Below are 19,490 nucleotides of genomic sequence, written 5' to 3' on the forward strand. Positions count from 1 at the left end.
AATTTCAGTGGAACCGCATCTGTCTGTAACATGGAAAGTGGTAAACAAGGCATAGGCAGTTTTAAGTTTATGTTTGAGCTATTTTGCATCTGAAGAAGAAGTTAAGGCAAGGAAAGGAATAAAGTCGAAGCCGATAAAAAAATATGATGTAATAATGAAACTTGGAAGACAATATTCTCAGGAAATTTCAGTTTCTCCTATGAAGAATTCTGTTGTTAGGAATGTCCTCCGCATTGCTGCATGTAACTTTATATGTACACATATGCATAAAAAATGCCTTTGCATGTGTCTGTATTGCATTTAAAAAAAGAAAAATCCTTCAGAATTAAATTATCTGCTTAAAATGGGTCTCAAGTTCCGAGGAAATCTCCTCCCGGTGGAAGCGGGGCCGCCGAGGCGGCTCCCCCGGCCGGGCCCCGCGCGGGGGCGCCCGCGGGCCGCGCCGGGGCCGCCCGGTCGCGCCGCCCTGAGGCGCTGCCCTGAGGCGCTGCCGCGTCCCGCGAGAGGAGGCGCCGCGCGGGCCCGGCGCCCTCCCTCCCTGCGCTCCCCTTCCTGCCATTCCCCGCGGCCTTGCGTTGCTTTAGCGGGATTTTGGCAACTCCAGGCAGAAGATGCCAAAAAGGCAGCGCTGTGCCGCGCCGTGGGAGCATCGCGGCTTCCTGGTGCGCTGCGGAAGCCTCCTCGAGCGATGTGCTCGCGCAGCGTGGCTCGCTGCTGCTTGTGAATGTAACAGAGCCTTTTAACAGTTTAAAATAGCAAGGATAGTAGCAAATAGGAAGGTAGCCAGACATTTTCCAAAAGAATGTTTTGCTGGTGAAACTGTGGATTTGTCTAAGAGTTTCATGGAGTAATTATTTGGAATTACACGGGTCCTATATCAGAACTGAAAGGTCATGCAGGCAGCGGTACTAGATTTAGTCTGTAGGCATTATCCAGTCAATTTGCTTGCAGACATACTTTGTTCCTTGTAAGAATGGCAGCTTTTATACTGAAGAAAATCTACAGACAAGGTATAATTTTGAGAAGTGCAGTAGCTCAAATTAAGTTCAGATGAACAAATATAGAGAGAACAATACAACAATATAATTGCACGGAGAACAATATAATTACACATCAGATCAGCCTAAAGGTACTGAGTGCTTGTTAGCCTAATTTATAGCCTGTGGGCTAAGAAATCCCTGTGTTTTCATTTATGTAATCCATGTCTGAATACATCTTTATATAAGTAAGCTGGAGTATTTTAAAGAAGCCTTTGCATAATCACGTCAGATATGGTGTTCCCACTACACACATATATATTTTGCAGAGCTCAGGGAAGGAACATAGGATAATTCAATGCTTAAAGAGTATCATGTCAGAGTACTATGTACTGAAAAAAAAGTGTGATTGACATAAGTTAACCACTACACATTCTAAAATCCACCGCACATTGTAAAAATCATGTACAGTAGGCACTGTCACTCAGTCATACCCTGTTATATTCATCTATAATGTCATCAGACTACTCAGAGCGGCAGGTCTGCTCTGTTTTCCCTTCCATGTGCATCTAAACCCCTAAGTCCTGTAGAAAGCCATGGAGTCAGACTATACAAATTGCCTTGCTTTGGTGGGGAGTTGTCACAAGATGGGTCTGACAGAAACCTGCCAGGGTTGAGGATTTGGCTGCAAGCATTTGGGATGATTGTGCTTCTGCTGGAGGTCATACCCATGAAGAAATTTGCTCTGGGAGAGCAGAAGGGGCAAGAGGAGTCACTGAGCTGCATCTGCCAGGATTGCAGGCACCTACATAAGAGGCCTCTATCTGGAAGGGTCTTGGCATTTCTACTGTGTATGTTGCCACGGACCACAAAATCCTCCCTACTGCATTGTAATAAACTGCAGACCTATAATAAAAGACCACAAGCCACAGCTGTAACGTGCCGTGATGTTCTTTCACACTCCCCACTGCCTCAGCCGACCCCTGAGAGCTTCCACTGCTGCTGGGACACTGTGAGCACCAGGGTTCAGAGGAGGCCGTGAGGTGTCGGGGGGCTAAGTGTCACCGCTCCCTCTCTGGGACTTATTTTAGTCCTTCTAGAGTTGCTGCCCTTCCTCACAGCGCTACCTGGAGAACAGCCGAGTGACGTCCTGGAAGAGGGTCATGGCACAGGCTCCAGAGCCACTTACTATTGCTCTGCCTATGGTCGAATCTTATCAAATGGGTAAGTTGTTCTCCTTTCCAAGAAATGAGAAATGATTTTTTTTTTTTGGAACACACACAAGCAGTAACATGTACTCACACCACCAACTGGCAAGCTAACAAACCTCAGGACCCACAACAGCCCAATGATGCAAAGGACAGTGTCCTTTCTTTCACAAGACACTAGCAACCGATTCATCTGGTAAGGCTTCCTGTGCTTTCAGCAGCACAGTTTTCTTATCAATGAGTACTGTGCACCTAGTTATGGTAACCCCATTTTCTAATCACTAAAGAACAGAATGGTGAGGGTCAGCAAGTTCAGAATTTCCCAGGTGCCGCATGACTCAGAGCCTTTCCTGTTCACATTTCTCTCTCTTGGAGATGCATCAACTGCTGAAGTAGATTTGGGTAAAAATTTCTAAGGAGCCCAAAGGTGTTTACAGAGCAGTTAAACTGTCTAAACATAGCTTTCTGCAGCTGCTGAGTTGCATGAGGATAGTCTACATGGCCTCCAGATACCGATTCAGATGGGCACAGGCCTTAAGGTTTGTGTTGAATCCTCAGTCCTTTGTGATACCTGTCATATATCTCATGACTTCTCAAATGGTGCAGACACCTGTAGCTGAGCAACTACACTAGGGCCTGGGTGACTCACTCATATTTCTGTGCTTATCTCCTGCTGAAAAATAAATATTTCTGTAGATGCAGACTCTAGGTGACGTAGGAGCCTGAGGCATGAGGCTTAGGGTCCTTGAACTTCATTTGCCTCTGAAAATAGAACCTATACTCCTAAATTACATTAATTTGAAAAATGTTGCTTCTAATTTATGCAGTGTATGCTTGCTTAATGAGGCAGGCAGGTTAGGGGGAAAGAGAAAGACAGGAACAGATCAGGCCAACGCAACAGCTGTTTGCTACAAGAAGCAGGCAGATTAGGATTAAAGGAGAATGAACAAATTAAGTGAGCCAAGAAAGGCTCGGAATTTGCTGCCATTACAGTTAAGGAAAATGTTGATCCCTGTTATGTGTATGGGAAGTTAAAAGAGCTACAGCAGCTAGAGAGAGAAGATTTTTATAATGAGCTCTGTTTGCTCTTTGCACAGACATTTACTGCTGTCTGAGCAAAACAGCCTTGCGGGATTTATTTCCTTGTGCACTTGTCTGTTGGGACTAAGGGAGTTTGTTAGCAGCCTTGTTTTAATCAGGACTAATGTTACACTAACAAGAGCAATTTTATAATTGCATGGCCACTTTGATCTTGTAAGAATATGCAGCATAAAATCTGAACACGGTTTCCAAAAAGAAGAAGCTGATAACTCTTTAACGGAGCATAAAACCACTTCACATTGCTTAGGACAGGAAGTGACACACGCTGTGCTGGAATTTAGGGAGGTGGTGTTTTCTCTCAGACCTGTACGCTGAGACTGTTTTGAGATGATTATTGATAACATCTGAAAGGGATTCAAGTTTTACCTCTCTTCTAAAAGACGGGAAAAGGTAGATTTGAGTTCAGATCTATCGTATGGCTTTCTTTTAAGACTAACAGAATCAGATGACAATACAAATGTTCCATAGAGATACTAGTAATTAGGTACCGAAAAATCATTCCCTGTGGTGAACAGCTTTATGCCAGAATATTGGCATAAATCTATAATCGCTTGTTCTCCTTTTGGACACCAATATTCCAAGTCCTCCCATTATCCCACATTGTGGCCATAAATATAGCTCTTTTTAGAGACTAAGTTCAGCTGATGCGGGCTTTTGAGTGAACCAGAAATAAAAATGGGATGCTGCATTATGTCAGAACTGCATGTTTAGTCTGCCTCTCTAGAAATAATCAAGAAAAGTTATACATGATAAGAGACAGATGCTGGTGCCTCAGCAGACATTTGAACTCTTTCTAGTACAATAGTATAAAGGAGAAAGTCCCAAAGAAAATTGGTTCTTTAGCATTAGCAAATTTGTACTCAGAGTGTTTTGAAGGGAGGGATAAACAAGAAAAGCCTTTTTCTTGGCTATACTTAAGCTATTTGCATTAACATAACCTGTACATTTTGCAAATATTAATATTGTCCAAATGTTTGGATGCACCCATAAACCATGCCGTGCAATACAGAATGCTTTTTTCTCTAAATGACCGTGGCTTGGTTCTGGGCTGAGTTGTGTCTTTAACACTGATATTGAGGTGGAATTGCTAATGCTAGTTACTTTTACTGAATCCTGAATCCTTGTCCATGTCTCAGTACTGGGCCTTCACTTGGTGTTAGTCTTACATGTGTGTGCATTTGTGAGCACATCTATGTGTGCATTTAAATGCATGCGCATACACAAATATAACTCCGCAACTGAGAACCTCAGGTAAACCACAGCAGCTCTGGGTTGGAAGCCTGAAAAGGGCAGTTGTCTTTCTGCCGTCTGGTAGCTTTCCACCACCTTTTCTGCTCCAGATGTACATTAGGAGCAGTGTCTGAGTGCAGCAGCCCATGGAGCACCGTTACTAATATGTGAAGCAGAACCTCCATGCTGTGAACACTGCAGCTCTGTTCCCAACGTGACCCCTCTGCCAACAGGGTCAAGAATGGGTAATACAGAATTGACTGGACCAGCACTTATTGCCCAAAGCAGTGCTCTAAGATTCGTTTGTAAGGAAACCAAGGTGAATGGGGGGAAATTGGGAGAGCAGGGAAAGGGGAAAGTCTCACTTTCATATGTAGCTGAGAGATCAGAAGTGTTTCTAGGACCTCTAGTCTAGATATACACCTAACTGCGTCTGCGCTAGGGCATTAAAAGAGTGTTGCCGACTGTCCCTGCCATCTATAGTCTTAAATTTTTAGGAATGTCCCTGGCATAGCCTTGGCTTGGGCTAGCCTGGACAACGCCTGGGCATGTTTTAGAGTTAGTGTGAGCCAGGGATGGTTCTCAAGAATCTTTCTGAATGTGGCCACTCTGTTTTGGAAACAAAGTTTAATAGTATGAATGTGACCTGATCATGTCAATTGGCATCAGGAACAGAGAACCTGGGTACCTGGAAGCATTTCATTTGTTAGTATAGAAAATGGCCTTCAACTGCATTTGGAGCCCTTTGCTTATGTCTCTTTAGGTTTCTTGGTGTTTTAGAAAGGTGAAGAAGGAAGAACGGGAAGTCAACAGGATACCATTCTGCCCTCCCTTTGCATGGATCACTTATCCCACATCTTCTAAGCTAAGTTTGTTTGCTTTCCCACATGGAGTGATACGTGTGCTGACAGGTGGATGGAAGTCCATGTACACTTCACAGGTAGTCCAGCCCAGCCTGACTGACTGATCAGCTAGTTGTCAGTAACTAATATACACAGAGAAGGGAGCCCCTGATGGATCTACTCAGCAAAATCATCAACCCAGAACCAGAGTGTTATTATTTAAATTTGCTGGAGGCCAGATTCTGCCCTCTGTTGTACTTTTTGAAACGCAGTGAAGTTGTTGAAGTTTGTCTCTGGTGTAAATGAAGGAAGAATCTACTCCCAAGGATGCTTTTCAAAATCGGATCTTTCAGTTTCACCTACCCAAAATGCATGTATATACATGTATATACACTCTATCAGCTTGCCAAAGCATCGATCCTCCCCTCTCCAGGAAGCACCAGTATTTCCCAATACATTTTTAACTTGAATGGAATGACAAGTCAGGCAGAACAGGGACTCATGTTAAAAAAAAAAAAAAAAAAGAGGACCCGAAGTTTTGAAAAGGGTGTTGCATCATCTCTCTGAGTTTCTGAAGGGATTCTCTCATCTAATCACAGGACACTTGACAGTTCACCAGGTAGATATCAGACTTAGTCAAAGGGGGAATACGAAGCCTCTCTGCTGCCTCCGACATAGTCTTGGGAGCGTTCCATGCTAAAGTGATTCGGAGATTATCGTAGGAAGTTCTGGGAGCTCAGATGACCAAGACCTTTTGAAAAGGACCTCAGAGTTTTCAAGCTCTTGAGCCCTTCTCAGGCTGCTAGGTGAGTTGCTAGAGCCTACCCAACAGAGCAGCTGGAGGAAGAGCAGGCAGAAGCCAAAACACAAAGGCAAAATGGTTTCACAACCTATCTAGTTTCCACTGGGACTTCCCTGGAATCAGCATGTTTCTGGGAAATGTGATGACTTTGATAATTTGGCATTTTCCATTCCCTTAGAAAATTCAGCCCTATAAAATAAGAAACCAACGATTTCTAAGAAAAGGTCATGGAGGACATGTATAAAAAAACCCAAGTGTTTTAACACTGCCTGTAAGTCTTCAATTGAAAATGAATCACAGATAGAAATTGTGTAAATTTTATCCAACTCTTTCATTTTTTTTCAAGAATGTGATAAGTTTACTCTTTTTAAATCCCTTTGGGAATGATCTGAGCGTCTAGAGCTGTTTGTAGTAATACTGGCTTTGCGCAGTGAAATTAGCAGTTGGCGTTATGAGTAGTCTCAAGTGGAATGTGGAGAATGAGTATTCCACATGACAATGCAACACTTGACTCTATTTTATTTAATATGCTTTATAAACTGGTCATCCTCATGCCATTTAGATCTGACATGAGCAAAGGTAGATGGCCCAAAGGTTGGGTGAGATGCAGCCCCTACTGCAATGAGAAAACAGCCTCTCCTGACACAGAGCACCAGGAAGCTCTAAGAAATTTCAGGAGCCATCCCAACAGTAGATCTGCCATGTGTCTTATCTTCAGGGTTCCTACCAACAGTATATAATAGTAACAGTAAAAATCTTTTATTTCCTGGTGCTTGGAAGTGGAGTCCTAAGAGCGCTACAGTAATGCAAATAAGATGATGATAATGTCAGGCTTTCCACTTCTGAGCATGCTGATGGGTTATGCTCAGCACATATTGTGTGGCTGGTAACAGGAGTTGAATTCTGTGGTTGCAAAAAGGTTTGAGGAAACCCGAAGCAAACATGAAGTGGGAGACATGCTGTATTACGATGTATCACAAGTCAGGACCTTAACCTCTGAAAACTGGGATTCTGGGGACCATCTGTCTCTTTCCAGCCCCTTCTGCCTCCTTCTGAGGAAGGCCACTGTGCTTCAGTCAAATATTGTTACACAGATCTTTTTAAAACAAAATAAGCAACCAATTCCCCTCCTACCCCAGGTCCTTTCGGACTAGTTAAAAACATTAACAAAAACATCCTGTTTCTTCAATTTTGAATCTCACCTGGTTTTGCTAATGACTCCTTAGGCACTTTTCTATAACATATGAGACATCTGAGTGGGAAACACTTTACAGACTGTCAGATAGAACACCCTGGAGTAAACAGCAGACAATTGGTGTGCTCATACTCTAATAAGATCCTGAAAGGAGCAGGATGTTCTTTCCACAGAGACCAAAGCAAATGAACCCTTACCCCAACAATAAACGCTAAAAAGTAACTGAAAATGAGCTTTTCATGCAGTGCCCTGGTATTTGTATAACTTATCTACTTGGAAAGTGTGAGTTGCTTTCAATTAGAAAACAGATTGTAGCAAACTTAAACTTGAATATGCGCTACAGTGTTTAGAAGGATGCTGTACTAGCACAGGGACTCTCTCATGTAAATATGTTAATATAAGCTCCAAACTTCATCTCCATAGTACAAGGAGATTCCAGGACTGAGAACTATGTCAAATATTTAAGGGATTTATTCATCATAGCTTTAGTTTGATTTAACAGCACTGGGGGAAAAATCCAATAACCTAAAATGAGTTGAGACTGGAAACATGATTCTTGGTCTCAGTGGAGGACTTACATGGTTTTTTTTTCTTTGTTTTCAGTAGTGCTTTGTAATAAAGTCTTTAGATAGCTTCCTCAGCTTCCACGTGTGTAAAATGGAGATAACTTTTCCTTAACTTTGGTAAGTGCTTGGGATCTACAGATTAAAAGCACCACTGGTGCAAATCAAAGACACTCAAGTGAACAGAAGGTTGCCTGCTGACTTTGGTAAGTATTCTGAGGAACCAACCATCATGCTTCAATGGTATAGAGAGCTCAGGGTGCCTCTTTACAGAGCACTGTTTTCCTGCTCATCCTTAAAGGTAGCGTGACTGGCTCACTCGCTGCTATTCTCTCCCACCACCCACACCCGTGCAAGGAATAAAGTCAGTTCCTCTGGATTTGAGCTAAATCCTTCTGGTTTAGCAATGAACATTTCTACTTAGGCAATAAACATCTGTTGCCTGCCATTCATTAATATTAATTATAAATGGTCACTAGCTCATGGGATCCAAGTCCACCAGCTGAGATTTTTCCAATTCTGACCTTCTTAGGCTTTGTATAAAAAGTGTTCAGAAGGGTCCTTCTAAGTTTGAAGCCAACAGTAAGTGCAATTTGCAGAGTACAGCATTTGGATCAGGCACTTAGAGCAAGGGCAGTCAGAAAGGGTGATGAGGAGTGGGGGAGGAGGAAGGGAAGAATATAGAGCCTAAAACAGTGTTCCTTTAAATGTTCAAATGTTTTAAACCTTCCTGCAGGCTAATGACAGGGAGAGGCATTGTCCATAATGACACCGGGCCATCCATTACGCATTACTGTAAATGAAAGGTTACGTGAATTCAAGGTTGTTCATCTCATGTTTCAGGAATGTAGCTGTGTTTCATGTCTGAAGCCTGTTTTCCTTTTAAATTGAGTTCTTCAGATGACAAATGGGAGAGTGAATTTCAGAAAGCAAATGGGCAGAAGTAAATACACGCTTAAGAACAAAGCAGAGACATAACTGTAGTTGTAAATCTTTATACTGGGACTACTGTTTGCCATAGATATTGGGGAGGATTAGATTAGAATAAAGAAGCTTCACTACTGGGTCATTTGGAACCAAAAATCAGCAGGAAAAAAATCCACAGTCCATAGTTGATTGCTAAATTCTAGCCTTAGTATTGCCTATGTATGTTTCATTCATGGACCACTGATTCATTTTTTTACTGCCACCTAATATGTCAGGGAACTAACAATTGCAATTTTAGGCATTCTGGTTTTTTTTTTTTTTGAATTTTGCATCAAATGTATGGATGTTGAATTTTTAAATGATAAATATTTATTGCTCATTCTTTGATAATAATTGAAAAGTGATGAAGGCAAAACATGAAGAACGTGGCAGACATCTCAACAACGCAAAATGCTTAAACTGGACAAACTGGAAGGAAAGTTGGTTTCAATTCCTTGATACAAGCCCAAGGAAAACTCTGAGCTTGGTAAAGACAACAGGAGACTTTATGCTGGTATCTGTGGGCAGAAATACTTGGATCTGTGCTCTGTAGCTGTGCAGTATGCTGTCTCTCTGGGGAAGTCTTACAGAAGGCAACAGGCATGAAAGAACTTTAAAGAAATTTTATAGCAATTTTAGAAATGTGGGGTTGCTTATCAAAGCATTATCTAGCCCATTACTGTGCTTCAAGGCAGGTCTACTATACTTAGACTGTTTTGATAGATGTTTGTCTAACCTCCCAAAAAATGTTCCATGATGGAGATTCCCACAACCTCTCCTGGTCTTTATGATCTCTGATAATAACATTGGGTGTTATCATCTTGTTGGAAGCATTCTGAAGCTCCTTTAGACCTTTATAATGACAAATTATGACTGCAAACATTTTCCTTTTCAGAGCTATGGGTCTGAAAGAGAACGGGGGGTGGGGAGCAGCCCAAGCAAACCAGAGGCTTCCTCAGGTGTCCAAGCTGGCAGAATTGCCTGCTGAGGAGAGATGAGGAGACTCGAGATGTAGGAACCTGGGTGGGGAAAAGCAAACAGAGCTGCCTGGGTGGGGAGGAACAGACAAATATCCAGTAAGAAGAGGAGAAACAGCAGCCAGAAAGTGCTTCTTTGTTTCCACTTTGTTATAGAGGAATGCCGAAAATCCATTTTTTACAGCCAGATCCAAAGAACTCTAAAAATCAGTGAGATTTCAGTGGGTCTTGGATGAGGCCCTTTAAAAGAAGGGCAGCTAATACAATAGTGAATGAGTGCCATTGCTGTCCACAATTTACAGTGTTATAACAGCATTGCTATACATGGAAGTGTTCCACGGCCCAGGATTTAACTGATTAAACAGTACTGTATGTGTCACCATTAGGCTTGATACATCCACTGCTTGATTTACTCTGTAGCTCACATACCCAAAATGTTTCGCATTCTTGGACTAAATTTGATAGATGTGCTAGCAAACTTCTCCCTTGCGTTTGTTCTTCTTTCCAGGACATGAAGGCCAAAATGGTGAGGGTTTTAGCTCTCCAGATGGGAAGGGCCAAGTGAGTCCTGCTGTTAGACTAGTCACTTCTCTTCATCTTTCCTCTGCGGTAATACTGCCCAAAGAAGAGAAAACATCTTGCTTTGGTCTTCTGGAAAGCCAAAGGAGAGGAGTTGGCAAGTTATCTTGCCATGGAAATAAATTTGGAAGAGGCTAATTTTTATTTCTAACAGTGACCAGCACGCCCCTCAGAAAGAGCTCCATCACTTACTAAAAATTAGGGCAGGATCTTTGGAAATGTCATCTGGAGAACTGATAGAAACATTCTAGAGAAAAAGACAGATAAATGAAGAAGGTACAAGCAGACCAAGGATGTGATATAGGACAGGAGAGAATGACACGCTATTTTTCCACACATGCTCTCTGCCCCTATCTGAGTAGAGGCAGTAGCCATGGCTACCTGTTTCCTCTCCCTGAAGCTGTGCAGAGTGATGGCACTTAAGGCAAAGTGCCATGGTTTACTAAGGCACACCTGTATTGCAAAGGACAGGCACCAAGTAAAGCCCTGAGTGTCTACACTGCGTAACTGTTAGTTCTTTCTAGGAATCTGTTTAGATTTCAACAACCATCTCTATTTCCCCAGGCAAATCTGTTACAGAGAGAATAGCCCCTACTGACTGGGTCGCAAGCCAGCTGGTGCCCCAGGGCCTTGTGATCAAGTACTGGACCTTTGTTTTTATTTAGCACTATAGACACAGCTGTGGAGGCCATGTTTTAAATCCAGAGCTGCTACTCTCAATCCCAAATGCTTTTATTTGGAAGGAGTGGTATCTGAAAGGTGTTTCAGATATAATACTGACTGGCTACATGATGGGGACTGTGGCAGCGGGGAGGAAGAACGTGAGAGGTTTGTTTGTGCACTCTTATTTTTCTAAAAGATACCAGCAGTCCTGGAGCAGAAGATGGTTCCAGAAGGGAAGATCAGAAAGAGAAATATTCAATCTCTGATTTCAATCCTTTCCTTTGCTTAATGATCTGAGGAGAGCAGCTGTCATATGTGGTCCACATTTTAACAGAAGAACGCAATAAGCTTTTTCTGATTCCCTTCCCTTACAGGAGCAATTGACCACACACTTCTTTTTAAACTTTAAAATGATTGCCGTTTCCATTAATATGAGGTTGATGTTGTTTACCCACAGTGTGTCCAGCACATTTTTTAGAATGTGATCCAGAATATCTCGGGGCAGCTGAGTGACCTCCCATCTGCTCCCAGGCCTCCCAGAACAGGGAGGAGAAAGGAGGGGAAAAGAGAGACACTGGCAGCAGAAGAGGTGAACATCTCCAGAGAAGTACGGAGACAAAGTCATCCCAACACCATACTACACTAAAACCTTCTGGATATCTGAACACCTGACAGGCCATTAAGCCTTTATTTTCAACATGCTTTTTTTGTTGTTGCTGAGATGCATATTATTCAGAAACTGCACATTACATAGGTGCACAGCTGAACATGTTCTAGGTGCAGAGTCACACAACATGTGTCATCTGTGTGCGTAATTTATGTGTGCCTGTCAGAAGTGTGGAGGGTGAGGAAAGTTTAGTGCTGACACCAACAACCAGACCTCATCCTTCAGGCCTGTGGGAGTGGATAGTGCTGTGTGCCCTGCCTGGGCCCAAGGTATTCCCAGGAAGATGGTTTCATTGATTTTGCAAGGAACAGATTCTTAACCTCAACAGCACTGCTCTTCGAGGCTGGAAATGTGTTAAAGTTAAAGAGTCAAAACCCCTGCAAGGGAAGGAAATGAGAGGTTCTCTTGGCAGAAACAAACAGATAATAAACAGCTAAACTCTTCACAAGACAGATTCCTCAATTATAGTAACTCAGATTTGCAAAGGCCGGAGTTATGACCCATTGGCGTATGCAGTATGTAAACACAAGGATGCAGTAATTAGCTTCATGTTCATTTTGAAACTTCTGAAGTCCTTTGACCCACCATGGAGTAAGGTCATTAACCATAACCACACTAGTGACCTTCACACAGATCACCCCATCTCTCACAGTTATGCTAGAGGACTATGCACTGTGATGTCTCTCTAATTCACGAGTTCCCATCCTTGTTTTAAATGCCACAGTACATAATGGAGAAGATGTGACCTATGAGATGAGCTGTGGTTGAGGTATCTTGCTTTCCCAAGTACCCATATATAAGACTTAAATATCGATAAGTAAAAATACTCAGTGCCAAAAATACCCAGAATTTTCTCCAATTCTTTCTTTTTTTTTTTCTTTTTGAATCAGAAAGATTTGTTTTAAAATAGTAAATTGGGGAATTATTGGCTTGTTTGGGCTTCCATTGTTCTGGAAATATACTTTTATCATTAGTGTGGAAAGGGTAGGAACAGCCTACTTATAGCCTGTTCTGTAAAGGATAGTTCAACTGTGAATAAGCAGGTGTCCAGCCATTACTAGATATTAATTAACGAAACAGCGCTCTCATCCTGATTTTGCCAACATCTGATGGAATGAGCATTGGGAACAAATATTTTTCACCTCTACTTTTCATGTTGCTTTGGCTGACCCCACAGCTCCCCTGGAACATGCTTGTCATGTTTATAGAGTCAGCCTGGGTAAACTGTGGTTTAGCTTTTGCAGTGTTATGAAGTCATTACTATGCAGATGGGAGGAACGTACCATTTAATTCTAAACACATAAAAAGTTAGCAAGTGAAAGTACACATCACTCTCACAAGTCGTTAATAGTCATTGGGAAGAAACAGTCACTTTCAGGAGGCAAAGCATTTTGCCCTTCTTAGCATTTGGCTTAAAGTGACATGAATCCTCCTCTCCAGGTGCAGCTTGCCACCATTAACACAACCCTTCAAGAACTTGCTTAGACATAAATAACTAATTTTTTAGCTGTCTAACTTAAGTACACCCATTGTCTTGCCAATCTACAGAGACTAAGTGAATATTCCCAGCTACTCATTCCTTGTCTGAATTCTTAGATAGAAAAATCATCTCTCTGTGAAAAGCACAGATATATCTTTATTTTGAATGACAGAGAAAAAATCCTGATGAAACATTTGGGAGCTTGTCTTAACACAGTCCAAATACTGTCAAAGATCAAAACATCCGAAAGATCAAAAATGTGACAAGAGAGTTCTACAAAATGCACAAGCAATTAGTCCAGAGGCCCATCAGCCCAGCATTTATGGGAAGAAATGATTATTACTACATGAATAAATGTGTTGCTAAGGCACATAACATATATAAGTCCTAAGTGGCTACATGGCTTTTTGTGTTGTAAAGATCACAAAACCTTGAATTCATGTTGTAAAGATCACAAAACCTTGATTTTATATGCAATGATTCAAAATCTGTTCAAAGATGTGGTGAAACTCCCACTGATTTCATATGGCTTCTTTCTGTACTGTAGATGAATTCCTAACCTTATCAAATGCAAGTTTTCCCATCAAGATTGGCAACTTCACAACTTCCACGTGTATCTTTAAAATGTAATATAACTTCCACATATCTTCTCTTGTTTAAGGCTTCCTTCTTTCCTTCTTTCCTTCTTTTTTTTTTCTTTCTTTCTTTTTTCTCTTCCTCTCCTCTCCTCTCCTCTCCTCTCCTCTCCTCTCCTCTCCTCTCCTCTCCTCTCCTCTCCTCTCCTCTCCTTCTTTGTTCTGCTTGCAACAGCTTAACAACTGAATATTAATGAAATCAGTACACTTGAACAGAAGATCAACTGCAGAACCTTTTCTTCATGAGAAATGCTAAGGCTCTGCAGCCCTCTGTGCTCCATTAGTAGAGATGTCATTACGGTGTCAGAATGAGCTTAATTTAGGGTGGGTAACACAGTGAGTTTAAATTACGTAAATGTAATTAGTTTATTGCTTAATGTTTTCGGCTTGTTAGTATTAAGTTACGGTGTTTTCAGCTGAAGTAACATCTTGATGAATGGCTTGGAATTTTGAGCTCGGTGGTGGTTTTGGAATTCTAATAAAAGCCTGATAGGATTCCTTCAACACACCACAGCCAACAAAAGACATTTTCAAATATGATCTGATTAATATGTTGGAAGCACACACACAAACCAATAGGGGATGGAGGAGCTAGTTCAAAGAAAGAACAGATCTGGCCTGAATTTCAGCCTTCCTAGCTGCTCAGATCAAGCGTGGATTTTCATGTTTGCATGAGCACTGGCTTTGTTAGTTCCCAAAAATATTTATAGTTTACTCATTAAAACTGCTCAATACCAAATCCTGTTTCTTTTGTGACCTTGTCTCTGCCACTCTGTATCTGGAACTCAGGTCCTTTTCTCAAAAACATGGCTTTATCTCCGGTGCTGCACTCTAGATCTAAAGACCACAGTATCACAACTGTGTTCACCTTACAGCACAGATGCACAAGCTGCCTTGCTTCCAGTGCGGTGTCTCTTCTACTGTTTGAAAGCATTCTTGAGAATTCAGAGTAAAATTTTCCTCTTCCTCTCATAATATGTTGCTTTCAGACTGTACAAACTGATGATCGATATACTCACAATGAAAAAAATATGCATTAATTTGTATGTATTCTAATAACTTTTTGTGTCTCTTGCTTGGATTTTTGCTTCTTAGTAGAAGTAATTTTCTTTGGTCTGTATTTGCGCAGAGCTCAACACAGTCAGCATTAGATCTCTCCCTATAACATCTATATGCCACTGACATACAAATGAATCAATATATAAGCAAGCAAAATTTGAAATATATCACAAACTGGTTTACAACACTGCAGTTATTTAACCAATGTAGCTTATTAGTTTGCATAATATCCAGCTTGCTGAGACATGTTCCTTATTTGTAACTACCTACTTAGTCTTTTTGTGTTTCCAGTCTTTTCTGACTGATCAGAAAATGTTTTCTGAAAGCATATAAAGCTGACTACTCTATGTTCAAGCTGGGCTTGAACTGGGAAGTCATGTCATAAAAGTTCCCTTCAATTTGGATGCAGAGTCTTGGCAGAATTGCTTATGCATGAAAAAAAGTGATTCCTCCCCCACAGATACTTCTGTATACAATTTTGATATTTGTCTTTTGGCCAATAAAAATCAAAAATTCAAAAATAGAGGCAAATAAATACCGCTTAGTAATTGGCAATGTTTTCCATGCTCTGCAAGTTATGCCTTTGCAGTGTATCAAAAAATGCACTGGCTCATTGTGTACATAGCTGCAGCAAAGTTGTTGTCAAAGAATGACTATCAGTGAAAGGTATGAACCAAGAAGATGCTAAGTGCGGAAAGGTAAAAGTACTGTAAACATCAAACATTAAATATGAGAGAGAGAAAGGAAGAAAAAGAAACAATTTAAAATCATACAGCCTTGCAGATCGAAAGGAACTGATCATCAGATTTAAAAGGGGAGATTTATGAAATAAATTATAGTAAGGTTTGGAGTTACAAAAGCTGTATATGTATGAAACAAATGGAAACGACTATGTCGGATTACATTGGGATCAACTAATTTAGTGCTAGAATGAATAAGAGAAACCTTTCTAAGTTTCTAGGATTATCTGCAACCTAATTATTCCTGTTTGCTTGCATTCACCCTAAGAAAAAAACAGCACCTTCACTCATTAAAACTTCTCATTTTATATCCAGTGAGGAGAACAGAAAGCAGTTGTAATGGATCTTGCCAGCCTCAATGACACAGTAGCAGATAGAAAAATAAAAAAAAGTCTTCTTTTTTTTTATCTCATTTTGTGTAGCCTTTCCAGAAACATGTACTTGAATATGTGAGATAGCAGCAACTTATCTGACTAACATCCTGTCTCTAATCTCAACTTCTGGAGCAAAATCATTGAGGCATCTATGACGAACATCGTATTCCATCATCATGTCCGTAGGTCTTTGCCCTAACTCCTCTGGTCACAGATGTGTTCCACAACGGAAGCAGCCCTAGTTGAACTAGCTAGCTATCTGTACATGGCCACAGAGAAAAGATTAGCAGCACTGCTGATACTGACTACCAGTAAGTAGTGGTCTACCAGTATTTTTCAAGTTGGAAGCTAATAATAGAATAATAATAATGGAATAATAATAATGGAATAATATAACGGAGGCTAAGTTCCAGAGCAATTGCAAAGAACTGCAAAGTAGCATCATACAATATCAAAGAGCATTTCTTCAGATGTTCTTAACAGTAAATACAAAATATTTACTTTCTTTCACTTTCCAAAGGTGTTTTTTGGTATCCCCTCCTTCTCTCATCGACTGAACAAAGTTAGCCTTAACAACAAAACCTCTCTTGGCTTCTCATGCAGTCACTCTGCTGTTCAACAGGGAGTAGAAGCTCCTGTCTGTGTAATGAGGAACAGGTAAATGGGGAAGCTAGATTGCCTGGAGATTAAGTTGGAAAGCTTTATTTTCCATTTCCAGTAAGAATAGAATGAAAAATTTTAGTTTAATTCTCAGTTTCCTACTTTGTGTCACCATAATCCATTCCTTAAACTTATTTCAACCTCATATTTTATGTGTACATTTCCTCAATTTTATTAAAGATGTTTTTAAAATTTATTTCCCAGTAAACATATACAAAAGTGGATGACTTTCATGTTTGTGGCTCCTGCTACAGGGGATTGTAAAATGGTGGATTTTAGACTATTTAAAATAAACCCCAAATCGCTCAGTTTTCACAAACATACATGTACAGGTCCTAGGGTGCACACAGTGTTGGAACATAGGCTGCATCTGCCTATGCTGCTTTGAAGGAATTGTTTGCTCAGCCTAAGAAAGGCCAAAATGCCCAAAAGGAAGGAAAAAAAAAAAAAAAAAAAAAAAAAAAAAACCACTTGCACACTCTTCAGGAAAAAAGAAAAAAGAGAGAGAGAGAGAGACAAAAAGATTTACTCCTTAAGTATTTACTACACATGACCGGAAGACATTTCTTAAAGAAAAATATTTTGTCCAATTCGAAGAGGCTTCCAAATTGCCATAAGAAAATACCCATCTTCATCATTACCCAGAAAAAAATTAGTTTTCGTGGTTCTGAAAGTAAAGTTCAATCCTATGTTCTCAACTCTTGCAAAATTAACTATGATGTAAAGGACTTCCCTCCCAGTTGTAGTACTAGACTGTGTTTTGAGGCTGTGCATCTATGTAGGATCAGATCTCATTTTCATGGACATTTTGGCGTTTCAGTCTAAGCATAAGGGAATTCATTTAACCTTTAACTTGGCTTCTCCCCGGAGCAAGGGAGCAACACAAACACACTGTTGCGCCTCTTCAAGTCAATATCCGACACAAGGAGGCTCAGCCAAGCTTGGGAAAGTGAAATCTGCCCCGTCGATTCATGTAGATCGAAGGATCTAGCTAGCCCTTGAGTGAGGAGGAGGGACCTGTAGCTGTCTTGTTCAAAATATCCTCCTTGTAACATGCCCCTTCTCATGTCATATGCTTTAGCAGTGACCCTTGCTTTTTGGGCAAGCCAAGTGGCATTTTCTGTGGCTGCCATGCATTAGTGTGGCCTTTCTCCTGTGCTAGGATTCCATAAGCTGGATGCAGATAATAGGATCAGGCCTAGTTGTTCAATTACAGCTGGTATAGAGAACTTCAGAGTGGGAGAGGAGACACAGCACTGCAATTGCAGGAGTTACAAGCTTACCTGTAGGAGCGCATGAAATAAGTACTGTTCTGAAGGAGTCCCATAGTTGAAGAATGAAACTTGAAAGGTCTGCCTTATATCCAACAAACAACTCACAACATAACATTGTTTTTGTGATGGACCTTTTTGTTCTGAACTCCGTATGCAACCCTTTATCTCGGCAGCTCTTTCAGCCTCACCAAGAGAGAGAGAATGCACCTTCCCATCCAGCCCACCCTGTCCTCTCTAGATCACACCAAGCGCATTTTTTGAGCAGCGTTAGGTCTTTATTTACTCCCAGCAAGGGCACAGTTTTCTCCAGCCCCAAAACCATCACGTCAATGGAGTTTTGGTGAAACCAGCAATGGAGGCCTGGGAATTCAGATGTGAATTATTAAACAAAAACAATACCAATGTCATATTATGATGATGATAATGTGGTACCTTTTCCTTCCTTCTGACATCTCTTTCTTTGTACAATACATTTTCTGCTCTCGCTTGTAGCTGGGCAAGGATTGCCCCTTGCTGACGGGTGTTGTACGATCTCTCTGACCCTTACTTCATTTCCTCTTTTGAAACCACAAGTTTTTCCTTTCTTTGTGCAAGGGCTCCATGGACTCCACTCACTAGCTTCACAGTGCACTGCAATAAACATAGGACAAGCTGAGCCTGGCCAATACTGTTTTATATAAACAAGGCATATGGTACATTCATTTTATTGTGCATCAACCAAAAGATGGAAAAAATAATGGAATTAAAAAGGTTTTGTAGTTGTGAATTAATATAATTTGTCCTACTTAGGCTATATTACATAAAATAATGTTGTATTTCTTACTATCTCTACTGGTTTTGTAATTCCATTCCTGGAACAGAGCAACAACAATAAAATTGTTTTCAATGAAATCAGTTGCTGGGACTTATTCTGAGGATGCCTTGGTTTTGTGGAGATACAAATCCTTCTAGCTTCAGTGGAATTAACCTCGTCTATGCATATATGAAAGCAGAGTCAAGTCATTGTGTCCAGCCACTGCAGCTGGTCTCAAAGGTATTAAATTTCTGTGGAAATTAATAGAGTTATAAGGAACCATTTGGCATCAAAGGATATTACAGTAAGACTCAAATGTCTTTGATGATCTGCTTCTTGGTATTCAGCTTAAACAGTGAAAGAGCCATCATCTGTAATGTACACAAGGTGTAAATAGACAAAGTAGAGGCTATTTCGGAGTGGACATGGATGCAAACTTGCCAGAAAAGTACTCAATCACAGTTCCTAAATCAGAATGACTTGAATGCAGGTCACATGTTACTGGGAATTCAAAGATGTGCAGCTGGATACCTGTCTTAATAATATACTCTCATGACAATTACTCTGCTTTTTTTGCCATATGCTCAGTCCCCCTCTCTTGATAAAAGATAGTGCATATTTATATTTAATTTGTATATACAACATGCTTAATATTATGTACCTCCACTAAAAATGAGAAAACTTCCAGCAACTCTATAAGGAGGA

General features: G+C 40.8%; 1 protein-coding gene across 2 annotated transcripts in view; it reads right to left on the reverse strand.

Annotated features, from left to right (window-relative positions):
* RSPO3 (R-spondin 3) overlaps positions 1 to 19,490 on the reverse strand; it is a 60,175-nt gene that overhangs the window by 2,651 nt on the left and 38,034 nt on the right. For both annotated transcript variants that reach the window (XM_010219284.2, XM_088530326.1), the window contains exon 4: positions 18,425 to 18,622. In XM_010219284.2, the coding sequence (XP_010217586.1) occupies positions 18,425 to 18,622 (198 nt within the window). The remainder of the gene's footprint in view (positions 1 to 18,424; positions 18,623 to 19,490) is intronic.

The sequence above is a fragment of the Tinamus guttatus genome, unplaced genomic scaffold (genome assembly GCF_059628265.1).
Source record: "Tinamus guttatus ecotype Peru unplaced genomic scaffold, ASM5962826v1 Tinamus_guttatus_pri_ptg000366l, whole genome shotgun sequence".
NCBI lineage: Eukaryota > Metazoa > Chordata > Aves > Tinamiformes > Tinamidae > Tinamus > Tinamus guttatus.